This window comes from Pan paniscus, chromosome 20, assembly GCF_029289425.2.
Source record: "Pan paniscus chromosome 20, NHGRI_mPanPan1-v2.0_pri, whole genome shotgun sequence".
NCBI lineage: Eukaryota > Metazoa > Chordata > Mammalia > Primates > Hominidae > Pan > Pan paniscus.
Window position 1 is genome coordinate 64,515,901 of NC_073269.2, and position 20,040 is coordinate 64,535,940.

At 48.8% G+C, this 20,040-nt stretch overlaps 1 protein-coding gene across 23 annotated transcripts in view; it reads left to right on the forward strand.

Moving 5' to 3' along the window:
• Positions 1–20,040, forward strand: part of ZNF544 (zinc finger protein 544) — a 49,827-nt gene that overhangs the window by 11,034 nt on the left and 18,753 nt on the right. For 9 of the 23 annotated variants that reach the window (XM_055103955.2, XM_055103954.2, XM_055103960.2 and 6 more), the window contains 3 exons: positions 4,078–4,169; positions 6,416–6,542; positions 6,826–6,909. In XM_055103955.2, coding sequence (XP_054959930.2) covers positions 4,078–4,169; positions 6,416–6,542; positions 6,826–6,909 — 303 coding nt within the window. Of the gene's footprint in view, positions 1–2,072; positions 2,422–4,077; positions 4,170–6,415; positions 6,543–6,825; positions 6,910–7,397; positions 13,292–15,039; positions 19,091–20,040 lie in introns of those variants that run through there. The other 14 variants (XR_008622137.2, XR_008622138.2, XM_055103958.2 and 11 more) reach the window with 7 other exon arrangements.

A 20,040-nucleotide genomic window follows, 5' to 3' on the forward strand; every position in this document is an offset into this window, starting at 1 on the left:
CAGCCTGGGCAACAGAGCAAGACTCCATCTCAAAAAAAAAAAAAAATTACAGTGGGCAAAGGCACGCATGTAAACGGGAGTCCGGGAGAGACCAGGACCAGCATTCAGCTCATTCAGCTCCCAGTGGAGTTGCGTAGACAGTGCTTAATTCTCCAAACGACCATGTGGACCAGGAAGCTCACCCAAGCCTTGGTGTTTAGGTTTCTTTATTGAGGGATGTGTTATGTAGGCATGGAGCCTATATAAATTACTTTGGCTACTCAGGCCCTCCAGAGATGGCCCAGTGCCCCTGGCAGGCATAGACATTTTAACAGGCGGGATATCCCAAGGGCTCAGAGGTTACAGCCAGTCAAGGATCAGACCTTTCTTTTTCTTTCTTTTTTTTTTTTTTTGGAGACAGAGTTTTGCTCTGTCGCCCAGGCTGGAGTGCAGTGGCCTGATCTCTGCTCACTGCAAGCTCCGCCTCCTGGGTTCACGCCATTCTCCTGCCTCAACTTCCCGAGTAGCTGGCACTACAGGCACCCACCACCACGCCCATCTAATTTTTTGTATTTTTAGTAGAGATGGGGTTTCATCATGTTAGCCAGGATGGTCTCTATCTCCTGACCTCGTGATCTGCACACCTCAGCCTCCCAAAGTGCTGGGATTATAGGCATGACTTGAGGTCAGGAGTTTGAGACCAGCCTGGACAACATCCTGAAACCCCGCTTCTACTTAAAAAATACAAAAATTAGCTGGGCATTGTGATGTGCGCCTGTGATCCCAGCTACTCAAGAGGCTGAGGCAGGAGAATCGCTTGAACCTGGGAGGCGGAGGTTGCAGTGAGCTGAGATCGTGCTACCACACTCCAGCCTGGGCAACAGAGTGAAACTCCGTCTCAAAAAAAAAAAAAAAAAAAAGTACAGGGTGTGGACAACCCAGGCTTGCTAAACCAGCCCTGCACATTCCCTGTAATGTGTGTGTGATGTGGCAGTGTGAACATTCCAGTATCATGGAATGATGGGTTTAGCATTTACCTTTTTGGGGTAGGGGTCATTTTTTTCTTTTTCTTTTTCTTTTTCTTTTTATCCTTCTCTTTTCTTTTTGTTATTGTTGTTGTTGTTTGAGACAGGGTCTCATTCTGTCACCGAGGCTGGAGTGTGGTGGCACGATCACTACTCACTGCAATCTCAACCTCCTGGGCTCAAGCAATCATCCTGCCTCAGTCTCTCAAGAACCTGGGACCACAGACATGCACCACCATGGCCAGCCAATTAAAAAAAAAAAAATATATATATATATATATATATATATATTTTTTTTTTTTTTGTAGAGATAGGGTCTCACTGTGTTGCCAGGCAGTTCTCGAACTCCTGGGCTCAAACGATGCTTCCGCCTTGGCCTCCCAAAATGTTGGGATTACAGGCGTGAGCCAATGTGCCTGGCCCACTTTGTTCTTTTGAGTAAGTTTAATGTTGGGAGTCAGGTAAATGTGTACATACACCAACTCTGTCTTGCAAGTTGAATATTTTGTCATAACTTATGTTATACTTTAAACCTTTTTTGGTAGGGTGTGAATGCCTCCTCCCCAAACTTGTCATCTGATAGCAATTCTAATCATTCACATTCCATTTCTTTTTTTTTTTTTTTTTTGAGGTGGAGTCTCGCTCTGTCACCCAGGCTGGAGTGCAGTAGTGCGATCTCGGCTCACTGCAAGCTCCGCCTCCCGGGTTCACGCTATTTTCCTGCTTCAGCCTCCTGAGTAGCTGGGACTACAGGTGCCCGCCACCACACCGGCTAATTTTTTTGTATTTTTTAGTAGAGACAGGGTTTCACCGTGTTAGCCAGGATGGTCTCGATCTCCTGACCTTGTGATCCGCCCGCCTCGGCCTCCCAAAGTGCTGGGATTACAGGCATGAGCCACCACGCCCAGCCTACATTCCATGTCTTTTGTGTGTGTTGGTGCCTTGACTGTCCTCCCCCTGGCACTGAGGTCGCATGCAGTTCTTGGCATTGCGTTGTCTTTGTCTTCTGTTTCAGCACTGAATTTGCTGTTCACTTCTCTCTCTCTCTCTTTCTGCTTGTTCTTGGAGGATTTGAGTGCTTGATTTGCCTGAAGAATGTTATGTGTCTGTTCGGAAGAGAGATTAGGACCTGCCACGAAGCTCATGCCTAGAGGGGAGAGTATTCCTGCAGAATTCAGCGTAGGAAAGGAGGCCTCAGGCACCAGAAGTTTTTGAGAGCAGGAGAGTTCTCAGAAGAGATTGCCTGGGAAATGAGAGCATCGCTGGGGTGAAGTCCCAGCAGCTGCGAGTGTTGAGGCTGCTGTGAGGTGGCCCATGCTTAGGCTCTGTGTTCCTGGCCAGAGTGAGTCCCCAGCACCGCAACATCTGCAGGAGATGATGCTGGTGGAAGAAGTTTCCCAAGCCTTTGAAGGGAAAGGTGAGAACTGCCTAAAAAATACAGCACAGAGAAAGCAAGATTTCTGCAATGCATGGCTTGATACTTGATATTCCAGGGAATTTTTTTTTTTTTTGTCTGAGACTATGGGGCAAGAAAAATGCCAGCGTTCAAACCTGGGAGAATGATAAGTGTTCATCGTCTGCAGGGGCTGCCTTTATCTGCTCTTCTAGCCCAAATGGGAGTTGTTTCGCTTTTTTTTTTGAGACAGGGTCTTGCTCTGTTGCCCAGGCTGGAGTCCAGCAGTGTGATCTCAGCTCACTGCAACCTTGACCTCTAGGGCTCATGCGATCCTCTCATCTCAGCCCCTACCCCTACCAGTTGCTGGGACCTCAGACCATGCCCGGCTAACGTTTTGTGTTTTTTTTTTGTTTTGTTTTGTTTTGAGACAATGTCTTACCCTGTCGCCCAGGCTGGAGTGCAGGGGTGCAATCCCGGCTCACTAAAACTTCCCGCCCCCCGGGTTCAAGGGATTCTCCTGCCTCAGCCTTCTGGGTAGCTGGGATTACAGGCACACGTCACCATGCCTGGCTAATTTTTATATTTTTAGTAGAGACGGTTTCACCATCTTGGCCAGGCTGGTCTTGAACTCCTGACCTTGTGATCTGCCCGCCTCAGCCTCCCAAAGTGCTGGGATTACACGCGTGAGCCACCGCGCCTGGCTGGCTAACGTTTTTATAGAGAGTGGGTCTCACTTTGTTGCCTAGGCTGGTCTTGAACTCTTGGACTCAAGCAGTCTGCCTGCTTCAGCCTCCCAAAGTGTTGGGATTCCTGGCCTGAGCCACCATGCTGGCCTTTGGGGTCAGAGTTCAAGGCTCTTCATGAACTAGAAAGCATTGTGCAAATGAAAGGCACCATCAGGTCAAGTGAGCGTAGTCATATGAGCAAAGGCAGAGATACAGGATGCGCTTCTGGAATGTTCAGTGGTCTCGAGTAACCTGTTGGTGCCTGCAGAGGGTGTGCTTCAGTGCCGATGTGGCGATGGGAGTCAGATGTGTGGAAGGGTTTGGTGCCACATTCAAGAGGGTTTTTGCCAAACTCTCGGTAGGACAGTGATGTGACTGCTGCAAGGGGATTAGACAAGCAGAAGATATGAAGGGTTTGGTGACTGAGTTCAGTAGAGAGGGTGACAGGCATGCCCTGGCAGTAGGCAGCATCCTGGTACTTCCAGCTGAGACCGAGGGAGGGCATCCCTGTACAACACCCCCTCCCAGAGCCGAGGGAAGTTCCCTGCGCCGCCCTGCTGGGGAGTGTCACATCCTCCTTGTCCCCACGCCCCCATTGTCATCATTTCTGAAAACAGCTTATGATCCATTGTGATATGCTAAATGTACAATTACTTAGACACCTGGCCTCCACCTCCCTTCCTTAGTCACGAAATGATAGGAAAAATGCCCCTCCTTGCCCTTAACTGTTGAGGGGGCTGCTGCGTGTCTGGGCTCACAGCTGAGACGCCCAGCACATGACTGGGCACATCCCCTGAGCCTGAGGTAGCCCAGGTCTGTACCCAGGCGTGAGGCCCATTCCCGCACCTGGGAAGCCCTGCTTGTGGCTGTCCCCGCGTTCTCTAGGGTGGGTGTTGGCCCTGGAGGTTTGCAGGAGCCGAGGGGCTGAATCTCTGCTTGTTTTCCACCCCAGACTGGTCTTCTGAGGACCTCTGCCCTCTACACAGCAGCCTCTTCAGGTGCAGGGAGGAAATGGAAGCACGTTCTATGCTGGTTCCACCCCAGGTGAGTGGGGGGGTCTTTGCTCTCAGTGCCTTGGTCTCCACAGATGTAAAATGGGTCCAGGAATAGCACCCGCCCCTGCAGGCTGTCACACAGGAGCGCTCCGCAGTGCTGGCCAGTGCTTCCCAGTGAAACGCTCCAGCTCCCTGCAGTAAAGTGCGGCACCCGTCACCAGCACGGATGAGCCTAGAGCTCCCTGCACTAGACCCAGCGCAAGTCTCCCATGCCTGTTCCACCAGGCCAGGTCTATGCTTCCGACATTCTGCTTGTGGTTGCTCCTCAGGCCCTTGAGGGTGGATGGAGCTGAGCCCCACACCCCGACAGCCACACTGGGCCCTCAATCCTCACGGACACCCCTGGCTGGGGGAGTGTCCCCTTAGAGCACTGTAGTTACCTACCTGCAGAGTCCCCTGTAAATGGTGAGGGCCCTCTCTTCCTGGCTTGCAGACAGCCGTTGTCCGACTGTGTCTTTATGTAGTGAGGAGAGAGAGTGAGAGCACACATGCCCTTTAGTGTCTTTTCCTCTTCTTATTTTATCTTTTGACGTAGGATCTCCCTCTGTTGCCCAGGCTGGAGTGCAGTGGCATGATCTTGGCTCACAGCAGCCTTGAACTCCTGGGCTCAAGCGATCCTCCCACCTCAGCCTCTCCAGTATCTGGGACTACAGGCATGCACCAGCATGCTTGACTAATTTATTATATTTTTAGTGGGGACAGGGTTTTGCCATGTTGCTCAGGCTGGTCTCAAACTCCTGGACTCAAGAGATGCTTCAGCCTCGGCCTCCCAAAGTGCTGGAATCACAGGCGTGAGCCACCATGCGCAGCCTCTTCCTCTTCTTATAAGGACTCTAGTCCTATTGGATTAGGGTCCCACCCTTGTGACTTCATTTAATCTTAATCACCTTTTTTTTTTTTGAGACGGAGTCTCGCTCTGTTGCCCAGGCTGGAGTGCAGTGGCACAATCTCGGCTCACTGCAACTCCGCCTCCTGGTTTCAAGCAATTCTCCTGCCTCGGCCTCCCAAGTAGCTGGGATTACAGGTGCCTGCCACCACACCCAGCTAATTTTTTGTAGAGATGGGATTTCACCATGTTGGCCAGGCTGGTTTCGAACTCCTGACCTCAAGTAATCCACCCATCTCGGCCTCCCAAAGTGTTGGGATTACAGGCATGAACCACCGCGCCCGACCCCCAGTCACCTTCTTGAACAGTTCTTAAACAGTTAAAATTAATCACCTTCTTTGCGGGTTTTTTTTTTTTTTCTTTCTTTTGAGATGGAGTCTCACCCTGTCACCCAGGCTGGAGTACAATGGCGCGATCTCAGCTCACTGCAACCTCTGCCTCCAGGTTCAAGCGATTCTCCTGCTGCAGCCAGGAAGAGTAGCTGGGATTACAGGCATGTGCCACCATGCCTGGCTAATTTTTGTATTTTTAGTAGAGACAGGGTTTCACCATGTTGGCCAGGCTGGTCTCGAACTCCTGACCTTGTGATCTGCCCGCCTCGGCCTCCCAAAGTGCTGGGATTACAGGCGTGAGCCACCGTGCCCGGTCAATCACCTTCTTCAACAGTCACTTTGGGAGTTAGGGTTCAACATGTGAATTTTGGGAACATAGTTCATTCTATAGCATTAGCCTTTTGAAAACACACCACAGCCCTGATTTGTCCTACAGGCTGCAGTTTTCCCACCCCGATTTAGAGTGTCTTTCTTACCTAATTTCGAATCTGTGATTTTTGTAGAGAGGCAGTGGGTGAGGATCTCCTAGTGGAGTCCCTGTCATTTCCAGTCTAGAAATCAGGACCACTGCTGTGACTGGCAAGAGGTGAGATGCCCAGAAAAGGAATGGTACAGACCACATACATGGAGCTGTCCCAGTCCGTTTGGGTTGCTATAATAAGATACCTTAGAGTGAGCAATTTACAAACAACAGAATTGACTGCTCATAGTTCTGGAGGCTGGTAAGTCCAAGATCAATGTGTCAACAGAGTTGGTCTGGTTGGGGCCTGCTCTCTCATAGATGGCACCTCTTACATGTCCTCATATGGTAGAAGGTGAACACAGGCTCCCTCAAGCCTCTTTTGTGAGGACATTAATTGCCTTGTAAAGACCCCACCTCTTAACACTATCTCACTGGGTATTAGGTTCCAATGTATGAATTTTACGGGGGGACACCAACATTTAGGCCTTAGCAGGTACCTCCATGAGGGCATGAGGACCTGGGGTCTCTGAGCAGTAACAAGTGCCCTGTTTCAGGCATCTATGTGCTTCGAGGATGTGGCTATGGCATTCACACAGGAGGAGTGGGAACACCTGGACCTGGCCCAGAGGACACTGTACCGAGAGGTGACACTGGAGACCTGGGAGCATATTGTCTCCCTGGGTAAGTGGCTGTGCCCTTGGAAGGAGGTTCTACCCCTAGGACTTAAAGCTGTACCAAGTTCTGAAGGGTGTTCTGGGATGTGCTGGAAGATACTGGAAGCAGGTCCCTTTCAGGTGCAGGTCCCAGGGGTTGCCCTTCATTCTACCTCTGGGACAGGTTTGTGACTTGTAGTCCCAACAGTGGGGAGTTTCCTCGGGACAGCACTAGGGGCTGAAGCTTGGACCCAGGGCATGGTTCTTGGTGTCCAAGCAGAGGGGCAAGTCCTTTTTCCGTCTTTGACCAGGGCTTTTCCTTTCCAAATCTGATGTGATCTCTCAGCTGGAGCAAGAAGAGGACCTGTGCAGGGCAGAGCAGGAGGCCCCCCGAGGTAAGAGCAGACCTTGTGGTGAGCAGCTCAACGTTTAACAAGCTTGGACAGAGAGCTCTCCGCAGGGCCCCAGGGGCCAAGGAGGGAGCCTTGTTTGGAGGAAGCCTCCTTGGGTGCTCTTTGCAGCAGTTCACCCATTCAAAGGAGTTCACCAATTCGAAGTATGCAGTTTATGGCTTCCAGTGTCTTCCCTGAGTGTGGAACCCTCACCACAATCAGTTCTAGAACATGTTCATCATCCCAACCATTTAGGCCTCTTTACTTGATTTGTTTTGTTTTTAATTAATATATATATTTATTTATTTATTTTGAGATAGGGTTTTACTCTGTTGCCCAGGCTGAAGTGCAGTGGCGCTATCTTGGCTCACTATAGCCCCCATCTCCCTGGTTCAAGCAATTCTCATGCGTCAGCCTCCCTAGTAGCTTGGACTACAGGTGCACACTGCCACACCTGGCTAATTCTTTTGTTTTTGTTTTTGTTTTTTAAGACGGAGTTTCGCTCTTGTTGCCCAGACTGGAGTGCAATGGCACAATCTCGGCTCACTACAACCTCCACCTCCCAGGTTCAAGTGATTCTCCTGCCTCAGCCTCCCAAGTAGCTGGGGATTACAGGCATGTCCACCATGCCCCGCTAATTTTTTGTATTTGTAGTGGAGACAGAGTTTCACCGTGTTAGCCAGGATGGTCTTGATCTCCTAACCTCATGATCCGCCTGCCTCAGCCTCCCAAAGTGCTGGGATTACAGGTGTGAGCCATCACGCCTGACCCTAATTTTGTATTTTTATTAGAGGTGGGGTTTCTCCATGCTGGTCAGGCTGGTCTCGAACTCCCGACCTCAGGTGATCCACCCGCCTCAGCCTCCCAAAGTGCCAGGATTACAGGTATGAGCCACTGCACCTGGCCATTAATTTTTGTATTTTTAATGGAGATAGGGTTTCATCATGTTGCCCAGGCTAATAGACTTTTATTTTTTAGAGCAGTTTTAGGTTTATAGGTAAGTTGACGAGAAAGTGCAGAGTTCCCACCCATGTCTGCTGTCCTACAGACACAGGCAGTGTCTCCTGCTGTTAACAACTTGGATTTGTATTGTACATCTGTTACAATCGGCAAACCTATCTTGAGGCATCCTTTTTTTTTTCCCAGACAGAGTCTCACTCTGTCACCAGGCTGGAGTACAGTGGTGTGATCTCAGCTCACTGCAACCTCCGCCCCCCAGGTTCAAGTGATTTTCCTGCCTCAACCTCCCAACTAACTGGGACTACAGGCACGCACCACCACGCCCAGCTAATTTTTGTATTTTTAGTAGAGTCAGAGTTTCACCATGTTGGCCAGGATGGTCTCGATCTCCTGACCTCATGATGTGCCCCCCTCAGCCTCCCAAAGTGCTGGGATTACAGGCGTGAGCCACTACCCCTTGCCCTTGAGGCATCATTATCACCCAAAGTCCATAGTTTATGATAGGGTTCATGCTTTCTTTTTTTTTTTTTTTTTTTTTTTTTTTTGAGACAGTGGTGCAGTCATAGCTTAAGCCTTCTGGGCTTAAGTGATCCTCCCACCTCTCTGCACCCCAGCCTCGGGTGCCACAGCATGCACCACCATGCCTGGCTAATGTAAAAATTTTTTGTAGAGATGGAGTGTCACTGTGTTGCCCAGGCTTGTCTTGAACTCCTGGGCTCAAGTGATCCTCCCACCTCAGCCTCCCAAAGTGCTGGGATTACATGTATGAGCCACTGCACCTGGCCAGGCTTCACTCCTGATGTTGTATATTCTGTGCATTTGCACAAATGTACAATGTCATGTATCCACCATTATAGTATCAGACAGAGTAGTTCCACTACCCTAAATATTCTCTGTGCTCTACCCATTCATCCCTCCCTCATCCCCAGCCCCTGGTGTTACTGGTGGAGGATGTGCAGGTTCTTGGCATTTTGAACAAAGAATTGGACAAAATGCATAAAACAATGAAAGAATGAAGCAAAAAAAGCATAGATTTATCAAAATGAAAGTACACTCCACACAATGGGAGTGGTCTGGAGCAAGCAGCTCAAGAGCACTGGTTACAGAATTTTCTGGGGTTTAAATCCCGAGAGGTTTCCCATTGGTTACTTGGTTTATATCCTCTGTAAATGAAGTAGTGGCCCATAACTAGTCTGATTGGTTGGGGAAGGTGACCAACAGAGGCTGAAGTGAAGTTACAAAGTTACACCTCTATGCAGATGAAAACTAGGCCAGTGACCAGTCTCATTGGTTGCAGGAAGAGGTACTTTCCATTTTTCATCTGCAACACAGAAGGCGGGGGTTGCCTCTGATCCTTTTGTTACCTGGGGCATGGAAAGTTTGGGTTTTCCTTTTGATTCAGTTCCAGGAAGTCAGCATTAATCACCCTTAGGTTTCCTGCCTCCATACCCTGTTCTCATACCTCATTTCCCCCCGAAAGACATGATCCTCATAAATCTTTATGGGAGGTAAAAGGATTGATAGTCTTTCTTCTGTAACTGCTTTATGCTGACCTGAGGCACAGTCCCTACCTACTGGGGAATCACAGGACTCTCTCCCCACCCTGTCTAGTGGAGACAGGATAGCTTCTTGATGGCCAGGGGTGGTGTCTCCACCTGGAACTGGCTGGAAACATTGTCACATGATCATCTGAAGCTTGATGGTCTCTAGGTGACAGGAAATGAATTTTTTAAGAGTTTAACAAACATGGTCCAAAAACCAAGGCAAGTATAGTCATTACTAATGGGCTGGCCAGAGGAAGGAGCCATGAACCCCAACTTAGCATTTTTGACCAGGAGCCCCATGACTCAGATAGCTGTTGTTGTATTTTAGAGGCCCAGTTGGGTAGTTTTTGGGTGGCATTTGTTACTAATCCTCATTGTTTGGCATAAAAACAGCATTCTTCCTCTAGAAAAAGACCTAAGCCCCCCTTTACAGCAGTTAGGAGATCTCGTCCCCTTCTGTTTTGCCAAGCAACTGCTGCTGAGGCATCTATTTGATTTCGTATGGTGATGATACTTTGGCCAATGTCTCTATTTTTTCTTTTTTACTTTGGGCAATGTCATTCAAGCTTTCCATAAAATCCTTGGAAAAGCATTGGTAATAGGATAGGGATGTTACAACCCCGCTAACTCCCATTCCCAGTCCCGCGGTTATTTGTAGTCCTACCAAAAGGGATGTGAGTTGGATGGTTCATTTGTGTCTGGCAATTGCAGTTAAAGTTATAATGGGGGATTGGTTCTTGGGAGCTATATTAATTTCAGAGGCTAAATAAACAAGTGTAAAGGTTCTAGTCCAATTGGCTGGTAAACATAAGTAAGAACTAGTTCCACACAGGAAAAAGGCTCCTAGTTTTTCAAGACAAGAATTTTCTATGGTGAACATGTGGGTTAGCTTGTTGTTTTCACTTTCCCAAGTGGTTAAGGTCCCTATGAAGGTGGCCCCAGTTAAAGGCTGGAAAGGACCTTGGGAAATATTCTGAGTTGCCCCAGCAGTTCTGTTTTCCCATTGGAGGTAATTAGGCTTAGTGTCTACCAACAAGCATCCAGAGGTGTTTCGTACTGGGGAACCAAAAGATAACTAGATGTCTGAGGATTAGTGCAGTCTTCCCAAGGGAAAATATGATCATAGCTAGTGGGCTTACCTTGGCAGTACTTAGACTGTGTATCCTTTGAAGTGTCCTTATCTAGGGATGGTTTCCATGAAAACCATACAGGTTTTCTAAATGACACAGTCTGGGTAACTGCATAGCTTATGTAATCATGTGAGGGGTTAATAATCTCTAGGGTGTAGTTACACTGATGACTTTTCAAGGTTCCCAGGGCCTGACCAAAATTTTGGCTTCTCTTAATACAAAGTGGCACCTGGAATTTTAGCTCTGTGTACATTGATATTGGGCCCCAAATGGGTTTCTGTGGGATGCAACCCCAGAAAGGGTACTCTGATAGTACTGGAGAAGGTTTACTGCTTGTCCTGTCATTGTAGTTCATGTTTTTTTCCCCAAGGCCAAAGATTGGGCTGGGATCGGGGTGGTAGTGTATTTGAATGATGCTGGAGATAACCAAAGCCAACAGTCTTTGCCAGAGCTGGGCTGGTGGTATTTAACTGTCTTTGAGTTAAATGTAAAGTTTTTAATAAATACCCAGAATCCATTAATTGCTGGAGGGGTAAAGTGAAGCTCTGTTGTAAAATAAAGCTGATTCCCATTATGCGTGGTCCTGTATACACAGGCTGTGGGTGACCATTATGGAACCAAAAAATACTTATTTGTTATTTTGTGCTATAAAATAGGAACTTCAGGGGTGGATACCTATGCTGTCAGGAATGCTTGTTATAAGAATTAATTAAAACACTTTGCTGAATTATTACAAAGGAAGTTATTCCATTTGTTTAGAAGAAAGCAATTAAATTGTAGAAGTATAACAATGGCTACTATTATCCAGTTTAAAGTAACTAAGCAACAAAGACACCAAGGAAAGTTGGTAGGCTTTTACTTATCTTTTGGCTGTCTTTTAAACAGGTACTTCAGGTCTTTCACAAGTTCACAGGTGTAGTGGCTGATGGGAGCTTCAGGTTCCAGGTCTGGGACTTCACATAACACAGGCTTGACACCAGAAAGATGTATCCAACTATCTAATCCTAGTACTTTGACCCCAGAAGGCATGGCCAGTACCATTGAAAATGGTCCCTTCCACTTTGATTGTAATTATTGAGCAGGTGATCCCTCCTTCTATGTTTTAACAGGTACCTTGTCTGTTGGCCTGATTTTGGGTTGGTGGTTAGTTCCTGGTGTGGGGAGCTTTTGAGTTCCAAACTCTTGTAAAGCCTGCTGAAATAATCCCAGGTTAACTAGGTATTTTACTAAACTGGATGTTTCTGGATCAGAGATTAGATCATTAGTTAAAAATGGCCTTTTGTATAACATTTGTGTGGGCTCATAATAATTTTTTCTCTAGGGGAATTATGGATTCTTAAGAGGGCTATGGGCAGTAAGCAGATCCAAGTTTCTGATGTTTCCTGACATAGGAACTCCTATTTTAGAGTTAGCTAAGCTCTTTCCACTTTTTTGGAGGATTGAGGTCTCCATGCTGAATGTAAATAATAGTTGATTCTGAGAACCTTAGCAACCCCTTGAGTTATTTGGGAGACAAAAGATGGGCTGTTATCACTTTGGAGGCTTTGAGGTAACCCAAACCAGGGGATTATTTCCTTTAAGAGAACCTTTATAACTTCATTAAACTTCTCTGTTCTGGTAGGGTACGCTTCAACCCAGCCAATAAAGGTGTCTGTTAGTACTGGCAGAAACTTTTATCCTTTGCAAGCTGGCATATCAGTGAGGTCTAATTGCCAGTCTTCCCCTTTAACTTTAGCCAATATATTCACACACAGAATCCCTTCTACAATTAATTTTTCATAAACCTTCTACAACTTGTCTTTTAACCCTCCAAACTTTGGCAAGAAATCCATATTCTCATGCCTTTTACCAAAAGTACATTCTACTTTTTTTACATGAATCCTTTTCACGACTTACACAGACCTTCTATGACATGCCTGGACTTTCTGACTTGTCCTAAACATCCCTCTTTAAACAACCATTCATTTAACTTTAGGACAAGAATTTACCATACAGGATCCTGTCTCATACAAAATTATTATTGCTACATCCTTCCCTACCAAGAATACATCTTCATATACATAACTTTCTTCACCTCTCTCTCCCGTACTTACTGGTTTCTTACTACCTTGTTTCATAGATAACCCTTTTTTTTAAGTCAACAACCTGAATCAACCTTTAGACAACCTCTGAACTACACAAAATCATTTCTTTCTTACCAATAGCACATCTTTTTTGGCACCTTTTGTATACAGAATCATTTGTTAACTAGAATTCTTATCCTTAGTAACCTTAAATTTTAGTGAAACCCTAAAAAGCAAGAAATCCTGAACTATTAGATATGAGCATTTTATAGATGAGAAGAATTCCACAACTTTTAGAAACATATTTCCCCGTATCATAATCCTTCCTTTTTATTTATTTATTATCATTATTTTTTTGAGACGGAGTCTTGCTCTGTCACCAGGCTAGAGTGCGGTGGCACAATCTCGGCTCACTGCAACCTCTGACTCCCTGGTTCAAGCAATTCTCCAGCCTCAACCTCCTGAGTAGCTGGGATTACAGGCACGTGCCGCCACACCCAGCTCACTTTTATATTTTTAGTAGAGACGGGGTTTCACCATGTTGGCCAGGATGGGCTGGATTTCCTGACCTTGTGATCCACCCACCTTGGCCTCCCAAAGTGCTGGGATTATAGGCGTGAGCCACCGCACCCAACCCATAATCCTTTCTTAATTGGAAATGACCCAGATATCCAATGAACATCAAAAACAATTTTAAGATTTTAAATTACACAAAGAGTTTACCTAAAACATTTATCCCAGTTTCATTTACTCAATTATTTCATTTTAGCATTTTATCTAGATTACTTCTGAAAACTAAGATAGTAGACACCATCCTCTAAAGTTATTTCCTTGTTAGCCATTTTTTTATTACCAATGAATATCATTTGCTCACTGAAAAAAAGCCTCAAAGTTAAATACACAGGTATTTTTGCCAATAACTCAGAAGATTCAGCTAACAACATTAAATTAGTCTGATTTGTTTATTTATTTTTTGAGACAGAGCCTTGCTCTTTTGCCCAGGCTGGAGTACAGAGGCACAATCTCAGCTCACTGCAACCTTCATCTCCTGGGTTCAAGTGATTCTCCTGCATCAGCCTCCTGAGTAGCTGGGACAACAGGCATGCACCACCACATCCAGTTAATTTTTTTTATTTTTAGTAGAGATGGGTTTTCACTGTGTTAGCCAAGCTGGTCTCGAACTCCTGACCTCGGGTGATCTGCCCACCTTGGCCTCCCAAAGTGCTGGGATTGCAGGCACTAGCCACCATGCCCGGCCAAACTAGTCTCATTTGTCAAAGAAAGCGTACAAACCAGGACCATTTTTTGTTTTGGCTGGGTTAATACCTTTATAACCTTCTGTGCCAAACACTGACACCTTAAAATATCTTGCAAAGACAAATATAAAACCATATATGTTGACAATTCTGAAGACATTTCTATTTTCATTTTACCAATAATTTTAAAGCCAACTTCTTTAGTAAAGATTTACTTAAGTCGGCTGGGTGCGGTGGCTCACGCCTGTAATCCCAGGCAGGCGGATCACGAGGTCAGGAGATCAAGACCATCCTGGCTAACATGGTGAAACCCCATCTCTACTAAAAATACAAAAAATTAGCCAGGCCTGGTGGCGGGCACCTGTAGTCCCAGCTACTTGAGAGGCTGAGGCAGGAGAATGGCGTGAACCCTGGAGGTATAGCTTGCAGTAAGCTGATATCACGACACTGCACTCCAGCCTGGGTGACAGAACGAGACTCCATCTCAAAAAAAAAAAAAAAAAAAAAGGAACAGCAGCACAAATGCCTGGATACATGCAACTCCATCTCACTTTCCCATTCAACAGCAAACTCCAGATTCCAAACAATGTTGGGGCCAAACAGTATTGCAAAAGAATATCAAGTGTTTTCTCCTTAGATTATCAGGGTCAAATTTATTCCAGTCGTTGAGGATGCAGCCAAGCAGGGAGTCAGATGGAATAGATGGAGTGTTTCCTATTATTGTCTGTAAGAGAGAAAATCCTAAGGAGGGTGTAGTACTATTCCTCAGAACCTCAGCCTAGGGTGTCCCCTTTGGAGAGGTTGAGGTCTGGAGTTGGATCCCCTAGAGGATCCCCCTTTGGGGTCCAATCTTAGAGCGTCAGACATCTCTGACTTTAGGTGGGCACCAGTGCTGCTTTATATGTTTTCCCTCCAGTGGCGATGGTCTACTGTGAGCTTTCCTTTGGTTCCTGGGCGTAATCCCAGACTTTTAGTATCCCACCAATTTCAGTGCGATGTATCTTCCTGCATTCCTCACAGGACTAAGGAGGTTCTGAAACATTGCAGAGTTAATAGTACCAAGGTTGGTGGGGTATTCTCTGTGAAGGAAGGATCCAGCAGTACATAAAAGACTGAGATTGAGAATTTCTTTCTTTCTTTTTTTTTTTTTTTCTTGAGACTGAGTTTTTCTTTTTTTGAGATGGAGTCTCACTCTGTCGCCCAGGCTGGAGTGCAGTGGCGCGATCTCGGCTCACTGCAAGCTCCGCCTCCCGGGTTCACGCCATTCTCCTGCCTCAGCCTCCTGAGTAGCTGGGACTACAGGCGCCCGCCACCACGCCCGGCTAATTTTTTGTACTTTTTAGTAGAGATGGGGTTTCACCATGTTAGCCAGGATGGTCTCGATCTCCTGACCTCGTGATCTACCCGCCTCAGCCTCCCAAAGTGCTGGGATTACAGGTGTGAGCCACAGCGCCCGGCCTTAGACGGAGTTTTGGTCTTGTTGCCCAGGCTGGCTGGAGTGCAGTGGCATGATCTCGGGTCACTGCAACCTCCGCCTCCCGAGTTCAAGCAGTTCTCCTGCCTCAGCCTCCTGAGTAGCTGGGGATTACAGGCGTGTGCCACCATGCCCAGCCAATTTTTTTGTATTTTTAGTAGAGCTGGGGTTTCACCATGTTGGCCAGGCTGGTCTCGAACTCCTGACCTCAGGTGATCCACCCGCCTTGGCCTCCCAAAGTGCAGAGATTACAGGTGTGAGCCACTGTGCCTGGCTGGGGTTGAGAATTTCTGTGAGATTCAGGGCAAGCAAATTGATGCAGAAGCAATGACCGTCAACCTATGGGATCCCCTCAGTGGAAGTCTGAGATGTAGAATGTCTACTGAAGCTTGTGGATCCCAAAGGTCTTCAGACAGTCAAATAAATCGAGTAAGAGAAGGTAAGTCAAATGCATGAGATACATTATCTTTTGCCCTTACAGGCTGACTTTAAGGAGAATTTTGCATAAGAAAAGAGGATTTAAGTCACCTGAAATATGCGTGAGTTCGCCCTGGATGAGCTGCCGCTGCCAGTTGCATCACAGATAGGGATCAGGGACTATAACCGGAAAATAGAGAAAAGAGTCTTTTCCCCTTCTGGGCAGGGCAGCTATCCCCATTTACGCCTTGGCCTTCAGGCAACACCGGAGGGTGGCCCTGGCCAGCTGCCCTCAGTTACCAAGGAACTAGTAGGAAACGGCAGCTGAAAGATTTTCTGAAAAAGAGAAAAAGGAAAAGGACTAAGGTCCTTCACCCGAACTGGGTGGTGGCGGTCAGGCACTTCCACACAGAAATCTTTCCGTTTCACCAGAGAGTGGTTCCGGCCAGAAACTTACAGTTGCTTGCATGCTTATGTGCTGTCCACCAAGGATCCGTAAGTTGGAAAGGGAAAAAGAGAGAGAGAAAAGGATTCCCCTATATGGAAAAGGGAAAACAAAAAGAGAAAAGAAAGAAATCCCAAACTTCGAGCCTACCTCCTGGCTGGCTCACCAAAATATGTTACCAGTGGAGGGCGTCTATGTTCTTGGCATTGTGTTCTTTTACTTTTTTTTTTTTTTGAGATGGAGTCTTGTTGTACCCAAGCGAGTTAAAAATACGCCACACTTTGAGACAAATTAAGAGTCCTTTATTAAGCCGGCGGCCAAAGAGACGGCTAATGCTCAAAATTCTCTCGGCCTCGAGGAAGGGGCTTGATTAACTTTTATACCTAGGTTTAGGAAGGGGAGAGGGACTCAAATGCAATAATTCTACAGAAGTAAAAACATGCAAGAATCAACAGAAGCAAAATGGTTACAGAGAGATAAACAACTTAAACCGTTACAAGAAGAGCAACGGTACCACGTGCAAGGTTCTAAATCTTTCATTATAATTAGGTATAGGGTCTATGCCAGACACAAACTCAAGGTTTTATGTTGTTATCTCTTTGAGAAAAATCCTGGGAACTTCATACATTGTTGGTGTTAGTACCTTATCAGTTAATTGGGCTCTTTTGAAATGCTGAGGATCTGTTTACCCAGGCCAACTCCTTAGGAAAGGGGGTTGGGTAAGGAGCCCTTAGTGTCTTGTACATTAAGGGGTCAATTGGAGTTTGTCTGGCCTTCCCAGCTAGAGAGAGTCTTATTTACATGAGAAGCAAGGCTAGGTGATTAAAGAGACAAGCAGGACAAATTCAAAGTAACCAGTTAGAGTAAAAACAAGCTTAGGCATTTCAGTCTCACTCTGTTGCCCAAGCTGGAGTGCAGTGGCGCGATCTCTGCTCACTGCAAGCTTCGCCTCCCAGGTTCGCGCCATTCTCCTGCCTGAGCCTCCTGAGTAGGTGGGACTACAGGCACCCACCACCACGCCCGTCTAATTTTTTGTATTTTTATTAGAGACAGGTTTTCACCATGTTAGCCAGGATGGTCTCGATCTCCTGACCTCGTGATCCACCCGCCTCGGCCTCCCAAAGTGCTGGGATTACAGGCGTGAGCCACCACGCCTGGCTGGTTCTTGGCATTTTTAACAAAGAATTGGACGAAACACACAAAGCAACAAAAGAAGCAACAAAAGCATAGCTGTATTGAAACAAAAATGCACTTCACAGAGTGGGAGCAGGCTCAAGCAAGGCTCAAAAGCACTGGTCGCAGAATTTTCTGGGGTTTAAATACCCTCTAGATGTTTCCCATTGGTCACTTGGTTTACACCCTATGAAGTAGTGGCCCATGACCAGTCTGATTGGTTGTGGAAGGTGACCAAGCAGAGGCTGAAGTGAAGTTACAAAGTTACGCTCTATGCAGATGTCTGACTGGTTGCAGGAGGGGACCAATCCGAGGCACTTTCCATTTTTCATCTGCAACACAGAAAGTTGGGGGGAGTTGCAAAGGGAGTAGCCTCTGATCCTTTTGTTACGTGGGCATGGAAATTTAGGGTTTTCCTTTTGATTCGGTTCATGAAGTCAGCATGAATCAGCCTTAGGCTCCCTGCCCCCAGACCCTATTCTCCTGCCTCACTGGCAACCACTGATCTTTATCCTGTCTCCATAGTTTTGCCTTTTTCAGAATGTCATAGTTGGGGTCATTCACTACGTAGCCTTTTCCGACTGGCTGCTTTCACTAAGCAACATGCATCATGTGTATCTTCATACCACCCTCTCACGTTTCCCCCAGGCTGGAGATGTTGAGTTTATCTGAATTTTTCTCATGTCTTCCTGCTCCTCCTTCCTTGTAACTCTCTTGCCTGCAGCCTCTGTTATTTCTTCCTCTGAAGGTGCACCCAGGCTTACTTATCTACCCTCCTCCCTGGGCCATGCCCTGCACACCATACCTCAGTCATGTCATTCTGGATTCTGTTTACTGTCAGTCTTTCTGTTTGGCATAGACATCCCTCTTGGCTGGCCTGTGAGGACAGCCCCTTTCCTCATTTCATGCTCCTAATGGAGAAGCCACTGCAAGATATTTAATGTCCTTCACCTGATTTTCCATGGCCAGGCAAAACCTGGACACAACTCAGCCACCCACTGACTTCTTTCCTGCTTCTCATCCTCAAATACCCTTCATTGGGCTCTTGTTTCTTTTGAAAACATCCTCCCATGAGGGATTCCACAGTGATTCCCCAGAGGAACCACAGAGTTGGGATGAGGACAGTGCAAGTGTGAGAGTGCTGGGTGTGAGGGTGCTGGGTGTGAGGGCACCAGGTGTGAGGGTGCTGGTTGCGAGGGCACCAGGTGTGAGGATGCTGGTTGCGAGGGCACCAGGTGAGAGGGTGCTGGGTGTGAGGGCACCTCGTGTGAGGGCACCAGGTGTGAGGGTGCTGGGTGCGAGGGCACCAGGTGTGAGGGTGCCGGGTGCGAGGGCACCAGGTGTGAGGGTGCCGGGTGTGAGGGCACCAGGTGTGAGGGTGCCGGGTGCGAGGGCACCAGGTGAGAGGGTGCCGGGTGCGAGGGCACCACGTGTGAGGGTGCCGGGTGCGAGGGCACCAGGTGTGAGGGTGCCGGGTGCGAGGGCACCAGGTGTGAGGGTGCCGGGTGCGAGGGCACCACGTGTGAGGGCGCCGGGTGTGAGGGCACCACGTGTGAGGGCGCCGGGTGCGAGGGCACCAGGTGAGAGGGCGCCGGGTGCGAGGGCACCACGTGTGAGGGCGCCGGGTGCGAGGGCACCACGTGTGAGGGCGCCGGGTGCGAGGGCGCCGGGTGCGAGGGCGCCGGGTGAGAGGGCGCCGGGTGCGAGGGCGCCGGGTGAGAGGGCGCCGGGTGCGAGGGCGCCGGGTGAGAGGGCGCCGGGTGCGAGGGCGCCGGGTGAGAGGGCGCCGGGTGCGAGGGCGCCGGGTGCGAGGGCGCCGGGTGCGAGGGCGCCGGGTGAGAGGGTGCCGGGTGCGAGGGCGCCGGGTGCGAGGGCGCCGGGTGCGAGGGCGCCGGGTGCGAGGGTGCTGGGTGCGAGGGCGCCGGGTGCGAGGGTGCCGGGTGCGAGGGTGCCGGGTGCGAGGGCACCACGTGTGAGGGTGCCGGGTGCGAGGGCACCGGGTGTGAGGGCGCCGGGTGCGAGGGCGCCGGGTGCGAGGGCGCCGGGTGCGAGGGCGCCGGGTGTGAGGGCGCCGGGTGCGAGGGCGCCGGGTGTGAGGGTGCTGGGTGCGAGGGCGCCGGGTGTGAGGGTGCTGGGTGCGAGGGCGCCGGGTGTGAGGGTGCTGGGTGCGAGGGCGCCGGGTGAGAGGGTGCTGGGTGCGAGGGCGCCGGGTGTGAGGGTGCTGGGTGCGAGGGCGCCGGGTGAGAGGGTGCTGGGTGCGAGGGCGCCGGGTGAGAGGGTGCTGGGTGCGAGGGCGCCGGGTGTGAGGGTGCTGGGTGCGAGGGCGCCGGGTGTGAGGGTGCTGGGTGCGAGGGCGCCGGGTGAGAGGGTGCTGGGTGCGAGGGCGCCGGGTGAGAGGGTGCTGGGTGCGAGGGCGCCGGGTGTGAGGGTGCTGGGTGCGAGGGCGCCGGGTGTGAGGGTGCTGGGTGCGAGGGCGCCACGTGAGAGGGTGCTGGGTGTGAGGGCGCCACGTGAGAGGGTGCTGGGTGCGAGGGCACCAGGTGTGAGGGTGCTGGGTGCATGCAAGGATCTTGCCCAGGAGGGAAGAGAGCTTTTGATTGACAGGAGGGAAACATCCTCTCAGAAGTCAAGGGATGGCCAGAGTGTAGTTAATGTGTTGCCAAAGGATCCTT